Here is a 21,337-nt window from a genome sequence, read left to right as displayed (position 1 = left end):
CTCAGAATCAGAAAAGCTGAGCCACGAGAGGCCACACAGGGTGCTCTGAGGATGACCAATTCTGAAAGTGCAGGTTCAGCACATACCCTGGGCGGCCAATGCAACTAGAAAAGTAAATTCATCTTTCTCTTGGAAAATAGTGCACAAACAGGTGGCACGCAGTGTTGGCCCACAGCTTCAATTTGCAGATCCCTGGACTAGATGACCAGGGTCTGTTTTACAGGTCTGTTCAGAGAATGCCCCCTCCGATGTGGGAAGCTCAGTTGTACAATGGGCCGGAAGTTCTGATGGCCTAGCTACAAGTCCAAGTCCCCAAAGAAGCCAGATTCCCCACATGCCATGAGACCATCTTCACTCACAGGAGGATGCTGCTGAGACCTGGAGATCAGAGTCACCACCCTGCCCTTGTGGCCTAGGGATGGGCTTGAAGAATCAAAACATGAGTGTTAACTGCTGCACAAAGATCAGGAAATTGGACCAACCGAACCAATGCCCGATGCAAGGTGGACCATGCTGGCGTGAGGGAACCCCGCATACAAGGGCTCCACGACTCACACTTGGCTCACCTTTGCCCTCTTGCACTTCTTCCTTAAGACCCTGGTGTAAATTCTGGAAATGGTGGGAACAGTTGGAAGAGATCCTAAAGTCCTAAACTCAGGCAAAGTCATGCAACTGTACTTCCTCCTTTTCTCTTCCATCTTTTCACTTGCAAATCCATTATCCTTATCACAGTGGAAATTATCTTTCTAAAATGTGTTGCCCATCACATAACTTTCCCGTTTCAGAGTCCAGCAGAGGCTTCAGTCCGCATCAGGACAAATTCCTGATCCCTTGTCCTCCCCATGATTGACCCTGACCTCCCTCCTGTCACCCCCTGTCAGTGCCCTGCAGCCCAACACACCTCCACCCCTCCAGCTGGGGATGTTCTAAGAATGCTCTTCTGCCTCAAGCCCCGCGGCCTTGCCCCCAGGCCTTGCCCCTCGGGTTCCTTCTGCCCCTACTGTTTCCCTGAAACTCTCCTGTGAATCCTGAAGACTTATTTTAGGCATCTTCTCCTGAGTCAACTAAAGACACTCAGGAAAGAGGACTCCAGAACTGCTTCAGAAAGTGGCAAGAATGATGGGATAAGTGTGTTTGAAGCAAGGGGGAGCATTTTGAGGGGAATTCATGGAAATGTGTCTTTTACTGTAACACATTTTTAAAAATTTAAGCATTCACCATATGTTTCGATCACTTCTTGTGATCCCTTCTTCTGCCTAGGCCAACGTGGCCATCTTGTCCCCTGTGTGCCCACTGTCGCGTCCTTTATGTGTGCTTTTGGACCAGAGAGCGTTGACCAGGAAGATGCTTGTCTTCCACTAGTCCAGCACCTGCGTCGTGAGGACGGTGACTTTCACGACTGTCTTCCCAGAAGGCAGCACGGTGTGCCTGGCACACACTGCGTACCCGATGAATTTTTGAAGAATCAAATTTTGCTGTTTGCTACTATGGGGGCTCCACACTCTGGACTCAGTAGTGAAAGCAAATGAGGACTAAGGGTGGCACAGTAAGAGCCCCTGATGGTGACAGAGTGGCTACTCTAGGAACAACAGTTTAATTTATGTTGTGGTTTATAGTCATTGCGCCTTCAGTGTACCAGATCCAGCCTTGAGACAGAGATGTCCAGTTTTAAAGTTTTTAATTTTTTTACAGGAGATCAATGACAAAATTGCAAAGTGGTACAGAGAATTTCCATATACTCCATACCAGTTTCCTCTACGGCTAACATCTTACCTTAGCATAGTACATTTATTAAATTAGTGAACTGATACTGATATGCTATGATTAAATATATACTTTACATTTCTCTAGTCTTTACCTGATATAATTTCCTCTCCAGGATAAAGGATTACATTTAGTTGTGATGTCTTCTTAGACTCCTGATGGCTGTGATAGTCTCTAGGTTTTCCTTATTTTTGATGATCTTGACTGTATGAAGGCTACTGGTCAGGTAGGTTATACAGTGTTCCTCAGCTGGATTTTTCCAATGCCCTTCTCATAATCAGACTAGGGTTATGAATTTGGGGAGGAAAGCAGGGAGGTAAACTACTGCTGTCAGCACATCATATCAAGGGTGCCCTGAGCCTATGACTTACCACTGTTTGTGTTGCCCTCCATCATCTGGGCATGGCGGAGTCTGAGGCTTCCCCACGCTGATAGTTTCTCTTATTTACTCCTCTCTATACTCTTTGGAGATGAGTTACTATGTGCAGCCCACACTTCTGGAGCAGGGAGTTGCACTCCTGGCTCAAGGGCACATTATGGACAGAAATAATCTAGAATCCTGCCTGTGAGATTAGTTTCCTCTTCCTATTTATTTATTTCATCATATATTTATATCAGTGTGAATTCATGGCTATGTACTTTATACTTTAAGTTGTAATTGTATACTACTTTATTAATGTTTTGGTCAAATTTTTCCAGCATTGGCCACTGAGGGTTCTCTCAATTGACTCCCATGTCTCACCACTGTGTGGTTTTAGAAAACAAGGCCTTGGTGGTCATACTGTGGCCTTGTTGCTTATAACCCTTTACACCACTGGTGTAAGGAAATACGCGTGCCTATACCATCCCGTGCATATCCATATATGTAAGGATATTTCTGCACGGGTAGAGTACCAGTGTTGAGAACAAAGTCATTGCTCCCCAGTGGACAGAACTCACTCTCTGACAGAGCAGAATGTTGAATCTTGTATCCTAGAATCACACTCCAAGCTACAAGAAGGAAAGAGCCATGTGTTTTCTGCACCTGTGACAGAACGCCTAAGACTAGATATAGTAATTCTAAAGAAAAGCACCCAAATGATTAACTGCTAAATAATCTCCCTTTAGGTTTGCAGAACCCAGAACATCTGATGACCTTTGGACAACATCAGAATGTGTAAGGTCCCGCCTTATTTTCCAGTCCTGTGCATCAACTAACACCACATGTGTAAACTGCCGTGGGGCTTGAAGTCACGCGTTTGTCCACAGGAACGAACCCTGGAGGGTCAGTATCAGTTCTGATCTTCCAGACACCCTAGGACAGAAGCCCCTTCCCAGTGTGTGCTCCTCTTGCTGCCCACTGACCCAGCCCCCCTTTCCCTCCCCATGCAAGCACTTTGGTACCAGTGAGTTCTCTCACATGTCTTTTTTGGGGGGACAGTAGCTTTCTCCATCTTCTCAGGGTGCCATCCCTTGAATAAAAATGATTTCCTTCCCACCGACTCCCATCTCCTGAGTGCTGGGTTCTGAGCATGAGTACTTGGTTCCAGTAACATTATTTCTTACACTTCTGGAGGCCTCAACGTCCTACAGCAGCTGCATCTGACCCACAGCCCTGTGTGGATAGCTGGTCATGTGGCCTCACAAGATTGTTAACTTTTAACATTTTTGTGATTTTTAGTGATTTTTTTTTTTATGACTCAGTTGCACTTTGCTGGAGTGTTGACTGCATAGGCGACAACGGGACCCTGCAGGGGACTCAGTGTGATGGTGACCTCTCCTTCCACACCTGCCACGCTCACTCGCTCAGGTGAATTGGAACCGTGTGCATCAGACAAGACATGTGCTATGCTCCTTGGCAAGTAAAACACAGCGATTGGGGATAAGAGCATTTTAACCCACCTACATCTGTGTGTGACTAAGACAGGCATCCACAGTTACTAAGCAGACGTATAAGTTTTCTTATTTAATTACTGAACTTTGGTTTGTGCTTGTTCATAAAATAATTTACTAAGTTAAAATAGTAAAATAATATATATTTTATATGTGGCCTAAGACAACTCCCCTTCATTTGATGTGGACCAAGCAAGCCAAAAGCTTGGAACCCACGTCCTGGAGGATGCCTGGGCATCTGAGGAGGGCTGTCCTGCTGTGTCACCACAGGGCAGAGGACGTCACATGCTTGGGAAGCTCGTGTGTGAGAGAGGCAGGGTGGGGCCAAATGTGTCCTTGCACCTGGAATAACTAACTCTCTCCAGCGCCCCGGGCCGTAGTCACCTGTTATGGTCCCGCCTCTTACTGGGGTTACAATAGAGACTGAATCCCAGCAGGATTTTTGGAAGGAACATGCAAGGCATAGCCATGGGCTTGGGCATACTTCAGTTCCTTTTACATCCAGGATTTATTATGGTTATTTCTCTTTGAATCCTTCTACTTCCCCGTGCTGCTGCATGTTTCTTGAAGGTGGTTTATTACGTTTTATTCACTTTCTGGCAGGGGGTGTGGAGGTGGGAGCGTCAGAACCGAAGCTGCAGCAGGTCCCCTTGGCTGACTTGTTCCGCGTGTTTCCTCGGCTCCTGGAGCCCAAGCTGGGCTGACCGCTCTGCCTTAGGAATCTGAGCTGGAGCTGCTGCTGCTTGCCTCGTCAGTGCAGCCTGGCTTTCTCTTTGTCCCCTGTGCAGGGAAGTGGCAGGGCCCTTATGCTGGGGAAGGAGGCCTGCCCACCCTCCCCACCTGACGATCCTATCTCCTGACCGAAGCTCACTGGGAGGAGACAGGAACAGAGCGCTGGGAAGGTAAAGCTCCATGCCAGGCTGCCTCTGGCCCTCTGCCGATTCAGCCGGCCTGCCTGTCTGCTGTTCAGCAAGGACGGGCTGGACACCAGGCAAAGGGACACTGAGATGGGTGAGGCACAGATCCTGCCCTTAAGGAGCTCCCAGTGCCGAAAACAAGACAGACATTACAAACAGGTGACAGAAATGCACTGTAAATTGTGTCAAATCCGAGCAAACGTTCTTGGCCTGGGTCCAGGAATAAACTTTAGGATTTTCCCCAAAAATTACCTATAAAAGGTTTCATGTATTCTGTTTGTTACCCCATTACATCTCTGCCTACTCTGTGCCCCAAGAAGCTCATCTCATAGAACTCAGTCAGATGAGTTCATGGGCTTTTGGTTGGTTTGGGCCAATGGAAAGTACCACCAGCAAATCAGAGAGAGAGACAAAAAGAAAACAGGAGTGGGCCGGGGATTTAGCTCAGTGGTTTTGCTGCCTGTTGCGCAAGCGCCAGGACCCAAGTTTGATCCGCGGTACCAAAAAAAAAAAAAAGGAAAGAAAACAGGAGTATATATTTGAGTTAGCTCTTCTGTTACTATAACAAAATACCCAAGATAACCAACTTAAAAAGAGGAAAGGTTTAGTTTGGCTCACAATTTTTGAGATGTCTTTCCATGTTCACTTGGCCTCATTCCTTTTGAGCCAGTGGACAGGCAGGACATCATGGTGGGAGCATGTGGTGGTGCAAGCTGCTCACCTCATGACCTCGTGGTGGGAAGCAAAGAGAGAGGAAGAGAAGGGGCTGGGGGCCCAAGATCCCTTTCAAGGCCACATCCCCAGTGACCTAAGATCTCCTGCTAGGGCCCACCTCTTAAAGGCTTCCACCATCTGCCCTCAGTGGAAAGCTAAGGACCATCCCTTTAACACATGGGCCTTTGGAGGACATTTCAGGTCCAAACTATTCTCCACCCACAGCCACAGTCCCCACTGGTTGCCCTCTCTTACAGTCACAGTCTTGGCTCTTCCTGGGTTCCCCTTGGCCTCTCTGGGTTAGGGGTAGTAACTGCTCCCTACTTCTTGCTGGTTCAGAGTACTTCTCCATCCTTTGTTGCGTTCCCTAAATCCTGTCCGTATCATCATAAACAATGCCTGTGTTAAACTCCTTTTAACCACTTTGCAAGTATAGAACTCTGAAAACACGTGAATCAGATATTGGAAAGGGTCCATTACTCAGAAGAGGCAGAGAAGCCCCTAAAACAGAGGTGCATGCAAGATGCTGTTGATCTCAGAGGAAGCTCTGCTATCTATAACTCTGCTGACTTCATGGAAGAACAGTCTTCTCAAAGTGCAAATACAATCAAGCGATTCCCCTGCTTAAATCCTTCAGTGGCTTCGCACTGCTCTTCAAATGAAGACCAAACTTCTTCATGTGGCCCACAGCACCCTACCTCATCTGTAGCTCTCTAACCTCAGCCCAAAGAGCGTTCTCTTGCTCTCTGGCCTCAACCCCGACCTTCAGATTTTGCACTTGTGCTGGGCCCCTCCAGCCTTCTGTCTGGGAAGCGCCTCCATCTTCTCGTTCTCTAGGACTTGGCTCAAGGGACTCTTCTGGAGCCTTCTCTGAGCCCAGAGCAGGTTGAGTTCTCCTGTCTCATGCCCACCAGGACCCTGGATCCCACCTTCAAAGCACTCATCTCAGTTCATAATGCATTTTGGTGTGATTATTTTATTCATGTCCCACTAACCTGCAAGGGCCACAAGGGATGGAAGCAGGGCTGTTTCTGCTCAGCACTATGTTCTCAGCACCCAGTACCACGTTTTGATTTTATCACAGATGCTTATAGGTATTTGGAGAGTGACGAATGGCTGCAGGTGATACTGGAGTCAGACCATAAAGGTCCCTTTGGCAAGACATTCGGGCCGGGAGCCTCAAGGACAGGCTAGCTGGCTCACACAGCCTGCTCAGTTTATCCTGCAGGGCCATTCCTAGGCAACAAACAAAGTCCTCCTCTTCCCCCTTTCCTTTCCCGACCACAGGATCAAAGCAACCCGGAAACAGTACCTTTACATCAAGGGTGAGTAGCAACTCAAACTGGCTGTGAAACTCCTTGGGGCTGAGCAGCTGGTACTCCTTGGCAGTGGCCTGGAATGTCTTGATGTCATTCAAGGCAATGTCGATCCCCTCTCGAGACTGGCACTTGTCCACAGCTTGGGAAGCCAAGAGGTAGATTCCTGCTTCGCACCACTGGCTGACCTTTTGGAAAGAAACACTGACAACTCAGAGAGGCCTGACAACACAGACCCACCACCATGCTCAGAGGTTTGCGCTCCTCGGGGGAGCATTCGGGGCCCATGGGAAGTTGTCATGGACAGCATCAATTTTAGGGCTGTACTCACAGTAAATAAACTATGAGGAAGACAAGCCCAACTCAATTCCACTTGTGCCGCCTTCTCAGGGAAGTCAATCAATAAAATGAATCGGATAAACACTGTTCTCTTTTCCACTAACAGTAGCTGCTGCATCTCCAAGAGGAGAAAGTTTAATATTTCTAGGCTGGTCGACCACAGAGAAGTGCAGTTGATGGCTTTCAGGTCTACCTGCTAGAGCCCTGTGTGGCACCCACTTTGGTCACAAGAACACAAGGTGATTAATGAGGCATTAGACCTGACCCTGACACAGCTTCCCGGGGCAGGAGTGTTCCTTTTAACAGAAGTATCACTGTCCTCTTTGGATTTCCAGGTGATCTACATTTACCCTTATTGGCATTTGTCTTTTTTACAGAAGGGTCCTAGCATTTGAAGCTTCAGAAGAGTAAACCTCAAGTTTTCTGGATGTTAGGATGAAATCAGGGTTTAGTAGCCCACACCTGTAATCCCAGCACTCAGGAGGCTGAGGCAGGAGGATTGCCACAAGCTCCAGGCCAGCCTGGGTTACAGAGTGAGTTCAAAAACAGCCACAACTACACAGTAAGACCCTGTCTCAAAAAAAAAAAAGGTGTTGACTTGTTTTCTTTGCTCTTTTGTTGAACTTCCCTGAAACATTTTAATAGAAAGGCAGGGTTCTTGTACTGGCTGAGTATTCACAGGAAAAAAAGCTTTCGGAGCAAGTATTGCTGTGTTTACATGTGACCTGAAGAACTATACCGAGATAAAAAGATTACAAAAGAAAACTCCAAGGTGCTTATTTCTACGTAGGAAAATAACAGACATTTCAGTGTTTGTCTCCCCCACCAAGTTGTCTACAAGACATATGTACTACATTTCGAATAACCAAAAAAAAGGTATTTTAAAATGAATGATTACTACTCTGTGGATCTGGGAGAGGAAGCGGGGGTTTAGGTGTCCACAATGAACACCTTCGGGTCCCTGCAGTTTTGGATTTTCAAGCTAATGACGTCATGCTCTAAGGCTTTCCCTTTCCACATCTGCCTAGCTCTGTAGAAAATGCCGGGCTGGGATCTTCTGCAGGCACACTAGGGCAGAAACGAGTGAGGACGAGAGCAGCTGATTCGGCAACAAGCTTAGCACCCAGGTTGGGGCCATGCGCAGCCCCTGGCGAGCCACTTGCTTCTGGAACAACTGCATTTCATTGACATGAACATCCCTGGGCAATGGGGTGCTGTAAACAGCCCGGTGGACAGAGCAGCTGTGGGAATGCGAATGAGGCTGACTGTGCTGACTCAGGGCCCGAGGCCCAGGAACAGCTGACAGAGACGCTCCAGAATTCATGCTGGTGCTGACCAGGAACTCAGCCTGTGGGTCGCGCCTGCTGGGAGGCCGCGCGAGGCCTGGGTTTGGAACCTGGCTGTCCTGGCTTCCCCTCTACACTGAGGGGCCTTGGGCAGTCACTCGTCCCAGGGTTCTCAGTGTGGATCCTGTGTTATCCGCCCTGGCAGCACCAGCACCTGGGCACTTGACTAAAACACAGATTCCCAGGCATCATCCAGACTCGGAACCTGAGTCTCCGCGGTGCTGCATCAGAGAATCTGCAGGTACAGCCGGCTCACTAGCCGATGCTCACAGGCCAAGTCTTTTTTGCTTGTTTGTTTGTTTTTTCTTTTTCTTTTTTTCTGGTACCGGGGATCAAACCCAGGACCTTGTGCTTGCCAGCCAGGCGCAGTGCCACTGAGCTAAATCCCCAGGCCCTGTTTGTTTGTTTTTGAGACAGGGTCTGGCTATGTAGCCCAGGCTGCCCTTGAACTCATGGTGATCCTTGTCTCAGCCTCCTGAATGCCGAGATTCTGGTGTGTGCCACCACGCCTGGCACATGTGCCAAGTCTGGCGGCCCACTGCCTTCCTCATGCTGAGTACCAGTTTGCCTTCCTCATAGGCTGCCTGGAGGATTAAACAGATGACATGTGATGTCCCTGGCAGAAACAGAGCAGGTGCTCACACAGGGGAGGGCCACATCAAGGTCACTCTTCCTCCAGAAGCAGTCATGATCTCTTGCCTCCCTAGGAAGCACTTTGCAAATATAATACATGATTCTCCATGGACCTCAAAGGGAATTGAGAAATGTCCACTGGGCCAGGCCAAAACACACTAAGTCTGCCTCTGCACAGCAAGTCTAGGGTGCTTTTTACTTTCTATACTAAGACCTCAAATCTACAACTTTCTATAGTCTCTTAAGCACTTTTCACATAAAGTACTTGATCTTCTCAGCAATCCTGAGAGGCAAGGAGGGCTGGGATGACTGAACTGTTTCACAGCCCTGCATGGTGACGCACACCTGTGACCCCAGCACTCTGGAAGGATCACAAGTTCAAGCCCAGACTGGTCAACTTAGAGATTCAGAGAGACTTTGTCTCAAAATGAAAAATAAAAAGGGCCAGGGATGTAGCTCAGCATGAGGGCTGTGGGCTCAGCCCTCAGTACCTAAAACCCAGCAAACTCTTTGATGCTCATGATTTTGTTTTGCTCACCTTGTCCAGCTGTCTATGCAGTTCCAAGGATTTCCCTAAAATGTCATATTTTTTCTTGTTTTCATTGGTGAAGTCGTCACAGAGGCGCCTGAGCTCCGCACACTTGGGCCCGATGGAGTCCGCCGCGTAATGGGGGCTTTGGATGAGCCGGTCCCCAGCCAGTGCGAGGAACTGGGCCTTCTCCAGGGGCTCCTACAGCGGGGACAACCCCAGCAGGGATGAGAGGCTTGGCACGGGAGCCAGGGCATCATGAGGCTGACAGCCCCGGCTGTGTGCTCTGAACCCAGAAGGAGGCCGCAGGGTGCTGTTGAGCCAGGGCTCAGCGGGGACAACCAGGGCACCAGAAGTCACCCACCCAGGCTCACCCGAACTCGGTACCGGCTGCACCCTGAGGGCACCTGCTCACAAGCCAGGGATTTTCAGTTTAATGGCAAATTGAGATCAAAACTAAATTATACAGATCACAAATTATTCCAATCCTGAAAAAAGCACCCAGAAAAGCATAGTATATTATCTTGCACATAATAAGAGGCTCTGAATCTGCTATTAGCTGAAAGGGAAAGAAAGACAGACAGTTAGCCCTGAGAAGGGAAGTGGAGCGTAAGTCGAGAAACAGTGCCGACCTCTCAGTAGCTGGGCACTCGGGCAGGCTTGAACTTAGCAATGCACTTATCTAAGCCCCTTCCTGAGGCCCTTGGGGTCCTGGTCTGCTCAGCAACTGGATTTCTTCCCTCTTTCTGCATAACTCACTTAGTTCTAAGCAAATTGCCACTTTTCCCTGTTTTAAGCATTCACTCCCTTGTCCATCACCCGTTACTGAGGCTCTGCCATGTACCAAGCACTGCTCTACCTAGGTGCCAGGGGTGGGTGGAACAGTAGGCAAAAGCCCTGCCCTTGTGAAGCCTACAGGGTAATGAGAGACATAGGCAATAACTAATTAAATACACACAGGTTATGCAGGATCTTAGACAGGAACCAGTGGTATGGAGAAAAATCAGACAAAGAGGGAAGGGCAGGGAATTCTATTGCAGGAGTTGCTTTAAATGGGATGGCGATCTCAGTTACTAGGGAGGCTGAGGCAGGAAGATTGCAAGTTGAAGGCCACCTGGGTCAACTTAGTGAGACTGTGTCTCAAAATAAAAAATAAAATAAGAGGTCTGGGAACGTAGCTTAGGGGTAGAACATCCATGGGTTCAATCCCGGGTTTCCCAGTACAAATAAGTTTTTTTCTTAAAAAAAAAAAAAAAAAGATGATGACAGGTCTTACTGAAAAGGCGCTTTCCAGGCTGTGCAGAAACGAGTTAACCTAGCAGGCCTGCGGTCACTTTCCCCTTAGGAGGCCTGATCGCAAGGTTAGTTCTTTTTTGTATCCAGGGACTTAGATTTGGGGAGGTTTCCTACTTTTCCCTTACAAAAATAATAAAAACAGCCCCCTAGGACTGGGACTGTAGAGCACCTGCCCAGCTGGGTTCCATCCTAGTAGCACCAAAAAAAAAAAAAAAACCAAACCAGGGCTGGGGATTTAGCTCAGTGGTTCTGGCATCTGCCTTGCAAGGGCAAGGTCCTGAGTTCGATCCCTGGTACCAAAAAAAAAAAAAAAACCAAACTAAGAACAAAACCTCACAGTGCCTAAAATGTTTGTGCAAACAATACTGTTTATACTGAATACCCGTTTCACCTGTTTTCTTTATGGGAGTGTGGAATTTTGGTACATGCTAGGTGGAGGCCACCTGCCTGCATAACAAACCCTCAGGAAAAACCCTGGGAACAGACCTCTAAGGAGCTTCCCTGACAAAAGCATTTCAAGAATGTTATTATGACCCATCCCTGAGGGAATGAAGCATCCTGTGACGCTGGTGGGTGAGAACTCTGAGCAGCTCCTGCCTGGCCGCCTCAGAACTTCACCCCGAGTACTTTTCCCTTTGCAGATTTTGCTGGGCACCTTTTCACCGTAACAGATCGCACGTCTGAATGGAACCACCTTCTAGGTCTGTGAAAAGCTTCAGACCCGTGTGTGGTCTCTGGAGCCAGTGATGTGCCAGTCAGGAGCTGAGAAAGGGACAAGCCACGAGGACCCTGAGCTCAGGTGGGCTGGTGTCCGACCAGTCAGAAAAGCAGGAAGGAGACAGGTGTGGCTGGAGCGGGAAGGTGCCAGCAGGAAGGAGCAGAAGGCGAGATCCGAGGGAAGCGGGTGGGACTGCTGAGGGCCTGGCTGGCATCCTGAGCACGCAGGCTCTTACCAGCTTGACAGGGACATGCCTGGAGAGTTCCAGGGGAGGACCTGCCTCCTGGCTTTGAAAGCATGGCTTCAATCGAAGTGTAGAGGATGACAGAGAAGGAAGGGCAGCAGGGAGGCCACTTGGCAATGATCCAGGCAAGAAGTGTGGCTGTCACAGGGCTGTGGTGCCAAACCAGCTCCCGACCCAGGGTTACCTCCTCCCAGGGGCTTCCCCAACTACTGTCCTTAAAGTCACACTACTGAGGCAGGAGGAGTTTGAGGCCAGCCTGGGCTATATAGTGAGTTCAAGGCCAGTCTGAGGTACATAGAGAGACCTGTCTCAAAAAACAAAAACAAAAACCAAACAAACAAAGTCACACCACCCAGGGGCTCTCCTTACTTTGTTTTTTAAACAGCATTTATCCCTATCAGAAAGTTATCTCCTTTGTTGATACTTCTCTCCTTGAGCCCCTACCACCAAAATGTAAGCTGCACTCGAGCACTTAGTGGACATCCAATAAGTATTTGATCAACAAAACGAATGATGGAACTAGTGACCTGGGTGATGCAGAGATCTGTTTGGTGGGATTGTATGAAGCAGCACTGATCTCAAATCCACACATTTTCCAATGTACCGGGGGGCAGAGTCTACAAGCACCTTCCTGACCACACCAGGCATCCAGTACACCACCTTTGCCCAGTTCCACTTTGTATGGGAATCTAAGGAATCCTGAAGACTCTATGAAGTCAGCTTGTCCCTCTCCCCACCTGCACTGGTTTATGGTCTCAGGAATCATTCGCTAAGCCTTGCAGAACCCACACCCTTCTCAAGACCTTTAGAACTGTGACCCTGTGTGCACCCCGTCCTTGTTACTGTTCAGGCCTGGGCTCTCTCCCACGGGGACAGCCAGTTGTCTAGGCTTCCTTCAGGCTCTGTCTGGTAGTTAAGTTGTTTGTCTTCTTGACTGGATTTCTAGAAAATCAGTAACACAGATGTCTGTCTCTCTTCTGAGGTTTCTGGCTTCTTGAGCTGAGCAGCTAAGACCCACTCCAGCCTGCAGATAGCCACTGTGGGACTATTCTGACTGCTCAAGCAGGCCAATCTGATAAAGCTCCTCTTAGAATTACATACATTGATTCTGTTCTCTGTAGAACTCTGACTAAAAAAAGCTGTCCTTTAGTCTATGCTCCGGACTGATGACAGAGCAGTGATCCCAACAGAGCGTCCTGGTATATCTACACCATTCCCAAGCTCCCGGCCCTTCCCTGGCCCACCAAGCTCCTCAGGAGTGAGTTCAAGCCCTTAAGCAATGCACAAGGGCCTTTTGTTTTATTTTTATCCTTATTTTTTATTAGAACAAGCTTGTCAAACATAATGATCACATTCATCACGGGGAATTTGTACCTGTACACATAACATATCTTAATTCTTTTTTTTCTCCTATTCTCATCCCCTTCTTTCTATCCTTCTTCCTCTCTCCATTTACAAAAGCTCTATTAATGTTTTTTCTTTCCTTCTCTCTCTTTTTATAAAAATCCCTTTTCCCTTCCTCCTCCCTCCCCATTCACCTTCCCACTTGAACAGTCTTCTTACTTCTCAATATCTATCTTCCATTTTCCTCCTTATTTACCCTTTGGGTTTTTCACACAAGAGAAACCATGTGATACAGAAGCTCGTGTGTCTGATATTTCACTTAAGATTATGGTCTCTAGATGCATCCATTTTTCTACAAATGACTCAAATTTATCCTTCTTTGTGGCACAGTAGTATTCCACTGTATATAAATACATTTTCTTTATCCATTCATCTGTTGATGGGCATATGGGCTGTTTCCAAGATTTAGCTACTATGAATCATGTTGCTATAAACACGGGTATGCATGTATCCCTGTAGTATGATGCTCTTAACTCCTCTTTCAGGAAGATACCTAGAAGGGGAATAGTTGGAACAAATGGAACTGCTAGTTTTAGTTTTTTGAGGAATCTCCATAAAGATTTTCAGGTGTATCAATTTACACTCCCAAAAACAGTGGAGGAGGGTTCCTTTTTCCTCACAGCCTTGCCAGCATTTGTTATTGATGGATTTATTATTGATAACTATTCCTTCTGGAGTGAGATGGAACCTCAGTGTTGTTCTAATTTGCGTTTCTTGAAGGATCAGTGGTGTTGAACATTTTTCATATGTTTATTTGCTGTTTCTACTTCTTCATCTGAGAAGTGCCTGTTCATTTCAGACACCCATGTTTGGACTGGGTCTTTAAATTTGGAGGTCCATGTTTGCAGTACATAACGATTACATTTATTGTGAGGAGTGCGTACGTGTATATAACACATCTTAATTTTTTGTCCCCTTCCCTTTCTATCCCTCCCTGTTCCCTCCAATTCCAGGTTCCCTTCCCATTTGCAAAATCTCTATTTCCACTTCTCATTCTCTTTTTTATCCCTTTTCCCTTCCCTCTGTCCCCCGCCTTCTATCTCTTATGCCCCTTCCAATTTGAAAAAGACTTCCTTACTTCCTATTATCTATCTTTTATTTTGCCCTTTATTTATATTTTGGGTTTCTCATATAAGAGAAACCATGCGATGTTTAAACTTGTGTGTCTGATTTATTTCATTAAACAGTCTCAAGGTGCATCCAGAACAAACTACTGGCAACAGCATATTAAATGGGGAAAAACTGAAAGCTTTTCCTCTAAAATCCAGAACAAGACAAGGATGTCCACTATCACCACTCCTGGTTCAACACAGTCTTCAAAACATTAGCCAGAGCAATCAGGCAAGAGAAATACAGGGACTACATAGAGGAAAAGGAGAAATCAAGATATAAATCACTGTCTGTCTTAAAGATGAGGGTGCTGTATTTAGAAAGGCTGAGAAATTTGACTGGGGTCACACAGCTGATAGTTGTCAGAGGTGAGATTTGAGTCCAGCTCTGAGTGACTCCCAAGCTTGTGTCCTTGTCACCTCCCTGTCCACCTGTGCTCCCACATGTGCTGTGAATGATGGTCACGTGGCCACGACTATGAAGTCCTTTTGGTGCCTGTGAGGAATTTTTACTATAAACCTCCAAATTGCAGTTTGCTTTTTAGTTTACATAGCTCTTGCTTAAGATAAATAGTCAACAAAATCCCCAAAGAAATAATAATAAAGGGCTAAACTCTGACTACAAGGTGCTGAAAATTATAGAAGATTAGATACTCTGCCGACATGTAAATTGGAAATCTTCAGTATAATAACAGTTGGTTCTCTCCTCTCCTCTGTTGCTAAGAGAGATGAAAGAGGACAGCATCTACATGGAAGAAAATGGTAAGAGGGCCATGCTAATGCATCCCAGAACCCACAGGTAATGGCACAGGAAGCAATGTGTGTGTGAGAGGAAGGTGGATGAAACAAGAAAGACAAGGAGTTAAAAAAAAGCAGAGCAATGAACACATGGGTGTTCACTGTACTAGGCTGGCTGCTTCCTTTTGTGTTTGAAGGCTTTACACACAGACTAAGAGCTCATGATCCTGCAGCTGGAGGAATCGTCCTCAGGATGTTAATACCCCAGATCCCGGGTCTTCTCGGACACAGTAGCCTTGGAGGGAGAAGTCAGACTGCAGTCAGGTTGGTTCCCCTACCTGTCCTGGTCTAGTCCCTGCTGGCCCACTGCCAAGCCTCAGCATGCCTCACAGCCAAAACCCTACAGCAAATTCGGCTTTTGTAGAAGATGGTGGTTGAAACTGCTGTTTTTCAGAATCAGGAAGAAGTATTCAAAGACTGCTAAACCCTCCCTTTAGAGCAAGATAAAGAACAGGCTCAATCTGTATGTGACAGGAGTCTGGTCAGTGACTGGCTCAGAGGTTTCCTCTGAGGATGATGTCACTGTGCAGAAAGGGGAAGCTGGTGACAACCCAGAACCAGTCTGAGGCTGGACCGGAAGGGAAGTGGACATCCAAGGGCTGAGAAAAGCATGAACCTCAAGCAGATAGCTGATGGATTCTGGCCAGGCACCACCTTGTTCCTTTAACACCTTACAGGGCAAAAGAAAGACTAGCCAAGCCCTGATCATCTGAAAAACACAATGGCTCTTAGAAATCTCACAGAAGACATATTGTGAAGGATTCCAGTTATGTTATAACTTTGTTTTACCCAAAGGCAGAGGAATAGAATACTGCATCTTGTAGGAAGTAGGTTTTAGAAAGAGGTAAGCAAGGAACAGGCCTGGACTCCACAGGTCATCTGCAGTGGCTTAGTCCAGCTGGTTCCAGAATGTGGGCCATGAGCATTCCTGTGTCCCGTGACACAGCCTTCATCCTTAGCTCTGGGCAGCCACTTAACGTCTGTGTCAAGGGTCACCAGGCCAAGGATCAAAGTCATGTTGAAGGTATGTCCACACCGGGAAGAAGAGAGAATGTGATAGAGTCATGCAGATCCATCAGGACTATTTAGAATACAATGCAGAGCACTGCCCAATGGCTTCCTGCTCCACTGAAAATAAAACCCAAATGCTCACCCAGGACTTCAAGGCCTACCATGACTGCTTAGCCCCGCCCATCTCTCTCACCTTGTTTCCTCCCGGCTCACTACTCTCCAGCCACGTTCCTCGAACCCACCAGCCCCATTCCATCATAAGACCTTTGCACGTGCAGCTTTCTCTGCCTTCATGCTAGTCTCCAAAGCTTGGCATGAATACAGGGATCAAAGATCAGAGGTCACTGTCTCAGGGACATTTCCACCACTCCCGCTAGAGTAGCACCCCAATAACTTTGTGTTATAGCTTGTCTTGCCTCTGTGTCACTATCTGATGTTAGTATTTGTTTTCTTACTTTTCAATTTCTTTGGTTAGTGTTTGCAGTACAAGTTTACATTCCTTGTGTGGAGCTGGCACCTGTACATAACACATCTTCATTCCTTTTTTCATCCCTTTTACTTCCTTCAATTTCTCGATCCCCTTCCCATTTGAGAAAGCTCTATCTCCTTACTTTTATTATCTACCTTTTAATGTGCTCTTTATTTATAATGTGGGGTTCTCATGTAAAAAGAAACCATGCAATATTTATTTAAGCTCATGCTGTCTAATTAACCTTCTCTCTCCCAGAGACGGGAAACCACGAGGGTAGGGCCTTGACTGGTTTTCCACCACACCCAGCGAACCTAGGCAGAGTAACCTGTGGATGAAGAAGTGCACTCCTGTAGGTCAGTAGCCACCTTCATTACATGTGAAGGCATTTTTATTGATGACGCATTTCTTCATAATATGTAAATTTATATAACCATAAACACATGGTATCTCTATTCCATTAAGAGTTCTCTTGAAGAAGCTACTAAATAAAATTGGGGCTGTTTGTTCGTCAGAACCTGTGCTATGTAGTCACCACACATGTGAGATTTGATTTCTCCATTGCTTGCTAAACGTTTCTGATGACTCCTAGAAAAAGCGGTCAGCTGTCAGAGTGCTCAGAGGGGAGGGAAGGATTGCTGAGAAAGGACTTGCATGCGCAGGTGGGCTCCTCTGTTTACTCGGCACAGGAGCCCCTCCAGCTGGGTGTGGCACTGCGTTTGTGTCCTTTAGTGGCATATGTCTCTGACATTCAGTGCACTCCAACCAAATGGGAATTTTTTCTTAAGATGCAGATTCCGATCCCTAGATAGAGCCTGAGAGTCTGTGTATTTAATGAGCCTTTTCCCAGGTGATATGTATGCCACTGGCCAGAGATTCACACTTTAGAAGCCAGTCTCCAGGCCTGCAGAATTATCATCTGGGACACAAGCCTTCAGAGTAGCTCAGGAAGGAAGTGCTAATCACAGGAGACTTAGTCCCCAAGAGAAAACAACTTAGAGAACCTACTTAAGGAAAAGCAGAATGGTATTTCTCCGGAAAGAGATGACGCACTAGCTTTAATTTGTAAGAAACTAAATCCGTAAGAACTTAAAATAGAATCACTTCTGAGTATGGAGTAGTGCAAAGATCTAGGAAACTGGCTAATGCTGGTTATGGAGTTGTAAAATATGCGCTCCTTTACAAGTCTGCTGTCTACAACTCTTGGGGCACAGGAAGGAAGCAAGCTTGTGTCAGTTGTGTATACCAAGAGAACTCACGTGGATCAGTTTCCTCATCTAGCTCTAGCTATTGTTGGGTTTTGTAGTTTCCCCTTTTAAAATTTCCCCTGCTTACCAACAACTCCACCAGCACATCTGGCCCCACAGGGGAGCCTCGAGCTCACTGGTGATGACTGGTTTGCAAGTGGTTCACTCATTGTGACCTGCACTTTGCTGCCCAGCCCATGAGAAGCAGGGCTGGCCCGAGGCTCCCATCACGCTTGGGCCTCTGCCCTCGACTGTGTCCAGCAGCTGAGGACAACTCCGTGCGCCTAGTATCATTCAGTGTTACTCCTGACAGTTGTTAACGTGCGTATATCCTTGGGAACCTCATGGGGTGACTGGAGGGCAGGGTCTGGGCGTTCCTATGGCCCCCAGCCACCCCCAACAGCGTGATGGACACGACTATCATCATCCACTGCAGCCTCCCTCCCAGTGCAGTGCACCTCCGTCCCTGTTACTTTGGTTCTGGGAGACGTGACAGGTACCTAGATGACGAGTACCAAAGAAACCGTTTTGGTTGGAAAAGATAGTGAGTCACAAGGCACTCAGCACTAGCAAGTTCTAGCCTGTGAATTGAGTATCAAACAAATGATAAACTTTGGCATCAGAATGCGTGAGTAGTGTATTCGATGAGTTCCGAAGCAGTCAAGTACCAAGGTACGACTGTGAACAAAAACCACACAAAACAAACCTGGCCTTTTTCCTCCAAGATTTTGCGCTCCTTAAGCAGTTGCTCCACGTGCATCACACTGTCTCCAATGGCTGTAAACTCTGCCTGCTCTTCCAGCAGATTGTCCAGGGCAAGCTTCACCTACAAGACACATCAGGACGGCGCAGGCATAAACCAACATGCACCCAGCTGCAAGGACAGGGCTGTTATGCTCTAAGAAAACTTGGAAATCCAAAAAGGATCAGGACTTGTATTTCTACATGCCCTTGCCTGCCTTCCTTCCTTGCTCCCTCTCTTTTTCGTCTTTCTTTTTTCCATCTCATTACCTTTCAGATTATGCTGGGTGACGCAGAGACACTTGTAGGTACAATATTAGAACCGGACTCAGCAGAATACCAGTCACTAAAGAAGGTAAACCATCAATGAAACGCCGTATACATCAACAAGAAAATGAGATCCTGGAATACTGCTCCCCACTGAAAGTCAGGGAGTGGGGGACTAGAAAGAAGCAAGGATACAAACAGGGAGATGAGTTACCAAGAAAAGAAAAACCCAGTCCCAAAGCATCTGAGAGGCAAGAGAAAATCAGAGGTCTGTTTCAAAAAGGAAGTTATATTTAAAAAGAAAACAATACCTTGCAAAAATTGTGCTCAAAGCGCTGTAGTTGTAGGCACTGGTTAAGCTTCAGGTGGTGCTCGAACCAAAACTGACTGAAGGCTTTTTCTGTTTCACCCAGTTGAACTAATAACCTTTCAAGAAAGAATGAAAGACAACCTTATATTAGCCTTCATTTCTAAGGCATACATATCACTTATATATAAGGTATATATAGGTATATATTTGGTATATATATGGTATATATATCACTTATGGTTTCCATCAGTGTTGCTACTGCAGCAATATCTGCATCATAAAGGATTATCAATTGTGGTTCAGTGGGTCCCTACACCTTCTGTTTCCAGTCAGGATACCCACAGAGGAGGAAAAATCCCTCTAGAAACAGACTCCGTGCTTTAAAATGTGCCCCAGGTGACCTTGCCTATGTGCATTCCTTTTTTTCCCATCTGAGACTACATATGTGTAGAGCATAGCACCAAGCCAAAGGTTTTTGGAAATGAAACTCAACAAGTACTGCCTTCTCTCTTGAAATCCCAGGATAAGAGAGTTTTGTAAGAGGAGGGAATGAAATTCTTCTCCTAAAGAGATCTCTGTGGGTGGAAGTCAGGTGGACCCGGTCTTTTTCCCTTTGAATCTCAAATGTTATTCCTTCTTAGCCCCACCGAGCCCAGTAGCAGCTGTTCCAATCTGTTCCAATCTGTTCTTGGTTAGTTCACAACTCACAGATCTATATATTCTCTCTTCAAAAAGCAAGTCCTATCTTACCTTTCCATGGTAGCTATATTCTCAAGTTCACTGGGACTGAGTTTGCTGGAGAAATGTTTGGTTGCTGGTTCTTGGACACATGACAGCAGGGTGGCCCCTTGCTTTCCTAGTAATTTCAGCTCATCCTAAAAAAAAAAAATAAATAAAAGACTCTCATTGAAGGAATTAATAAAAAATGAATTCTTGATATGAGGGTGGTGAGGAGAATGGTAGATCAGGATATTTTTCATTTAGGAAATTAAAAGCTGAAGTCAAGATACAGTTTTTTAAAAAATAATTTATCCTTAATATACACACAGTACAAAATTCAAAATATACAAAAGGTTAGGAACCAGAAAAGGCGTCTTTTGTGCCCAACCTGTCTACTTTCCCTCTCCAAAAGCAACATTTATGTACTATTTTTCGTGTATCTTAAACTGTTGTTATAAACTAAAAGCAAAACTGGTTAATAAAATCAAGGGTCGTGACGAGAAACAAGAAAGCGACAGATATGGAATGTGAAGTGCTAGAAATGGCCAAACAATAATTGATAAACATCCCCCCTCCTTCCACCTGCTCCCCAGAAATGGACAGCAATTGAAGCCTGTATTTCCAAGGTGAGCCCCCCATACCCTCTAACACAGGGACTCAGGGATGTGCTACTGGGGAGGCTGTTGGCTTCCAAATCCCACAGCTCGAGTCCTCTCCTTGGACAGCACAGGTCACCTCTCCGGGCTTTGAGCCTAAACCACAAGGTCCAGGCTGCAAGCCCAAAGGAGCACAGCCTGGCCTAGAATTTCACTCTTGGGAATTCTGGGTTTGGTTCCGGGGTTACAGATGCACATGACAGTGAGAATCAGCCCACGGTTTGAAGACTAAAGCCACATGGTCACCTCTGTGCACATAAGCGCTGAGCCGCAGCTCATTCTCTGGGACAGGAGATTTACGTGGCCCCACTGGGGCCCTGGACCACCTGGACCTGGGGATACGTTCTGTCTCCCATCTTACACCAGCGTTCCCCAGCCTCAAGCTTGCCCCTAGGTCTGATCGTGACACTTCTCTGAGACAGCCCCTGAGGGGTCCCTGGATCTTCCAGGCTCCATCCCTCTCAGGCGATGCATCAAGCTAGCCACCCGGCTCCTCTCCTGCCTGGGAATCAGAAATCACCCTTCTTTTCCACTCTCAAATGTCCGCCTTCATTTCTTTTTATCTCATCCATGCTCATTAAATATTTGTAGAGTGGGTAAGTTAATAATAGTCTAAAAGGAGTCAGGTTGCAGGTGGATAAAGACAAATCAGATATAATGGGGGGAAAGTACTCTTGAGATGGTGTTCTTAGCCTTTTCCTCCTCCTACCCACTAAAAAGGGTCCTGGATTTTCCCACTCAGAGCTTCCAGCGCGATTCGGCACCATCTGTTCTTAGATTTATGTACACACACACACATCACAGACGCACACACACAGACATATTTTTGTGATGCAGAGATGGGAAGAAAGGTGGAGAGGCTGAAGGAGGAGATGTAAATGGCCAGGGCAGATGGAGACATTAGAAGGGGAAGCTGG

The 21,337-nt window shown here is 46.7% G+C and overlaps 1 protein-coding gene across 7 annotated transcripts in view; it reads right to left on the bottom strand.

Moving 5' to 3' along the window:
* The window catches only part of Mcf2l2 (MCF.2 cell line derived transforming sequence-like 2), a 237,566-nt gene that overhangs the window by 120,206 nt on the left and 96,023 nt on the right, over positions 1-21,337 (bottom strand). For all 7 annotated transcript variants that reach the window (XM_004834923.3, XM_021256429.2, XM_004834925.4 and 4 more), the window contains exons 8-12: positions 19,795-19,919; positions 19,046-19,160; positions 18,433-18,552; positions 9,440-9,631; positions 6,580-6,771 (exon numbers count right to left, since the gene is read on the bottom strand). In XM_004834923.3, coding sequence (XP_004834980.2) covers positions 6,580-6,771; positions 9,440-9,631; positions 18,433-18,552; positions 19,046-19,160; positions 19,795-19,919 — 744 coding nt within the window. The remainder of the gene's footprint in view (positions 1-6,579; positions 6,772-9,439; positions 9,632-18,432; positions 18,553-19,045; positions 19,161-19,794; positions 19,920-21,337) is intronic.

The sequence above is a fragment of the Heterocephalus glaber genome, unplaced genomic scaffold, assembly GCF_053883595.1.
Source record: "Heterocephalus glaber isolate CG9 unplaced genomic scaffold, H.glaber_assembly_v1.0 deba00001504, whole genome shotgun sequence".
Lineage (NCBI taxonomy): Eukaryota > Metazoa > Chordata > Mammalia > Rodentia > Bathyergidae > Heterocephalus > Heterocephalus glaber.
This window is presented reverse-complemented; position numbering and strand designations above follow the sequence as displayed.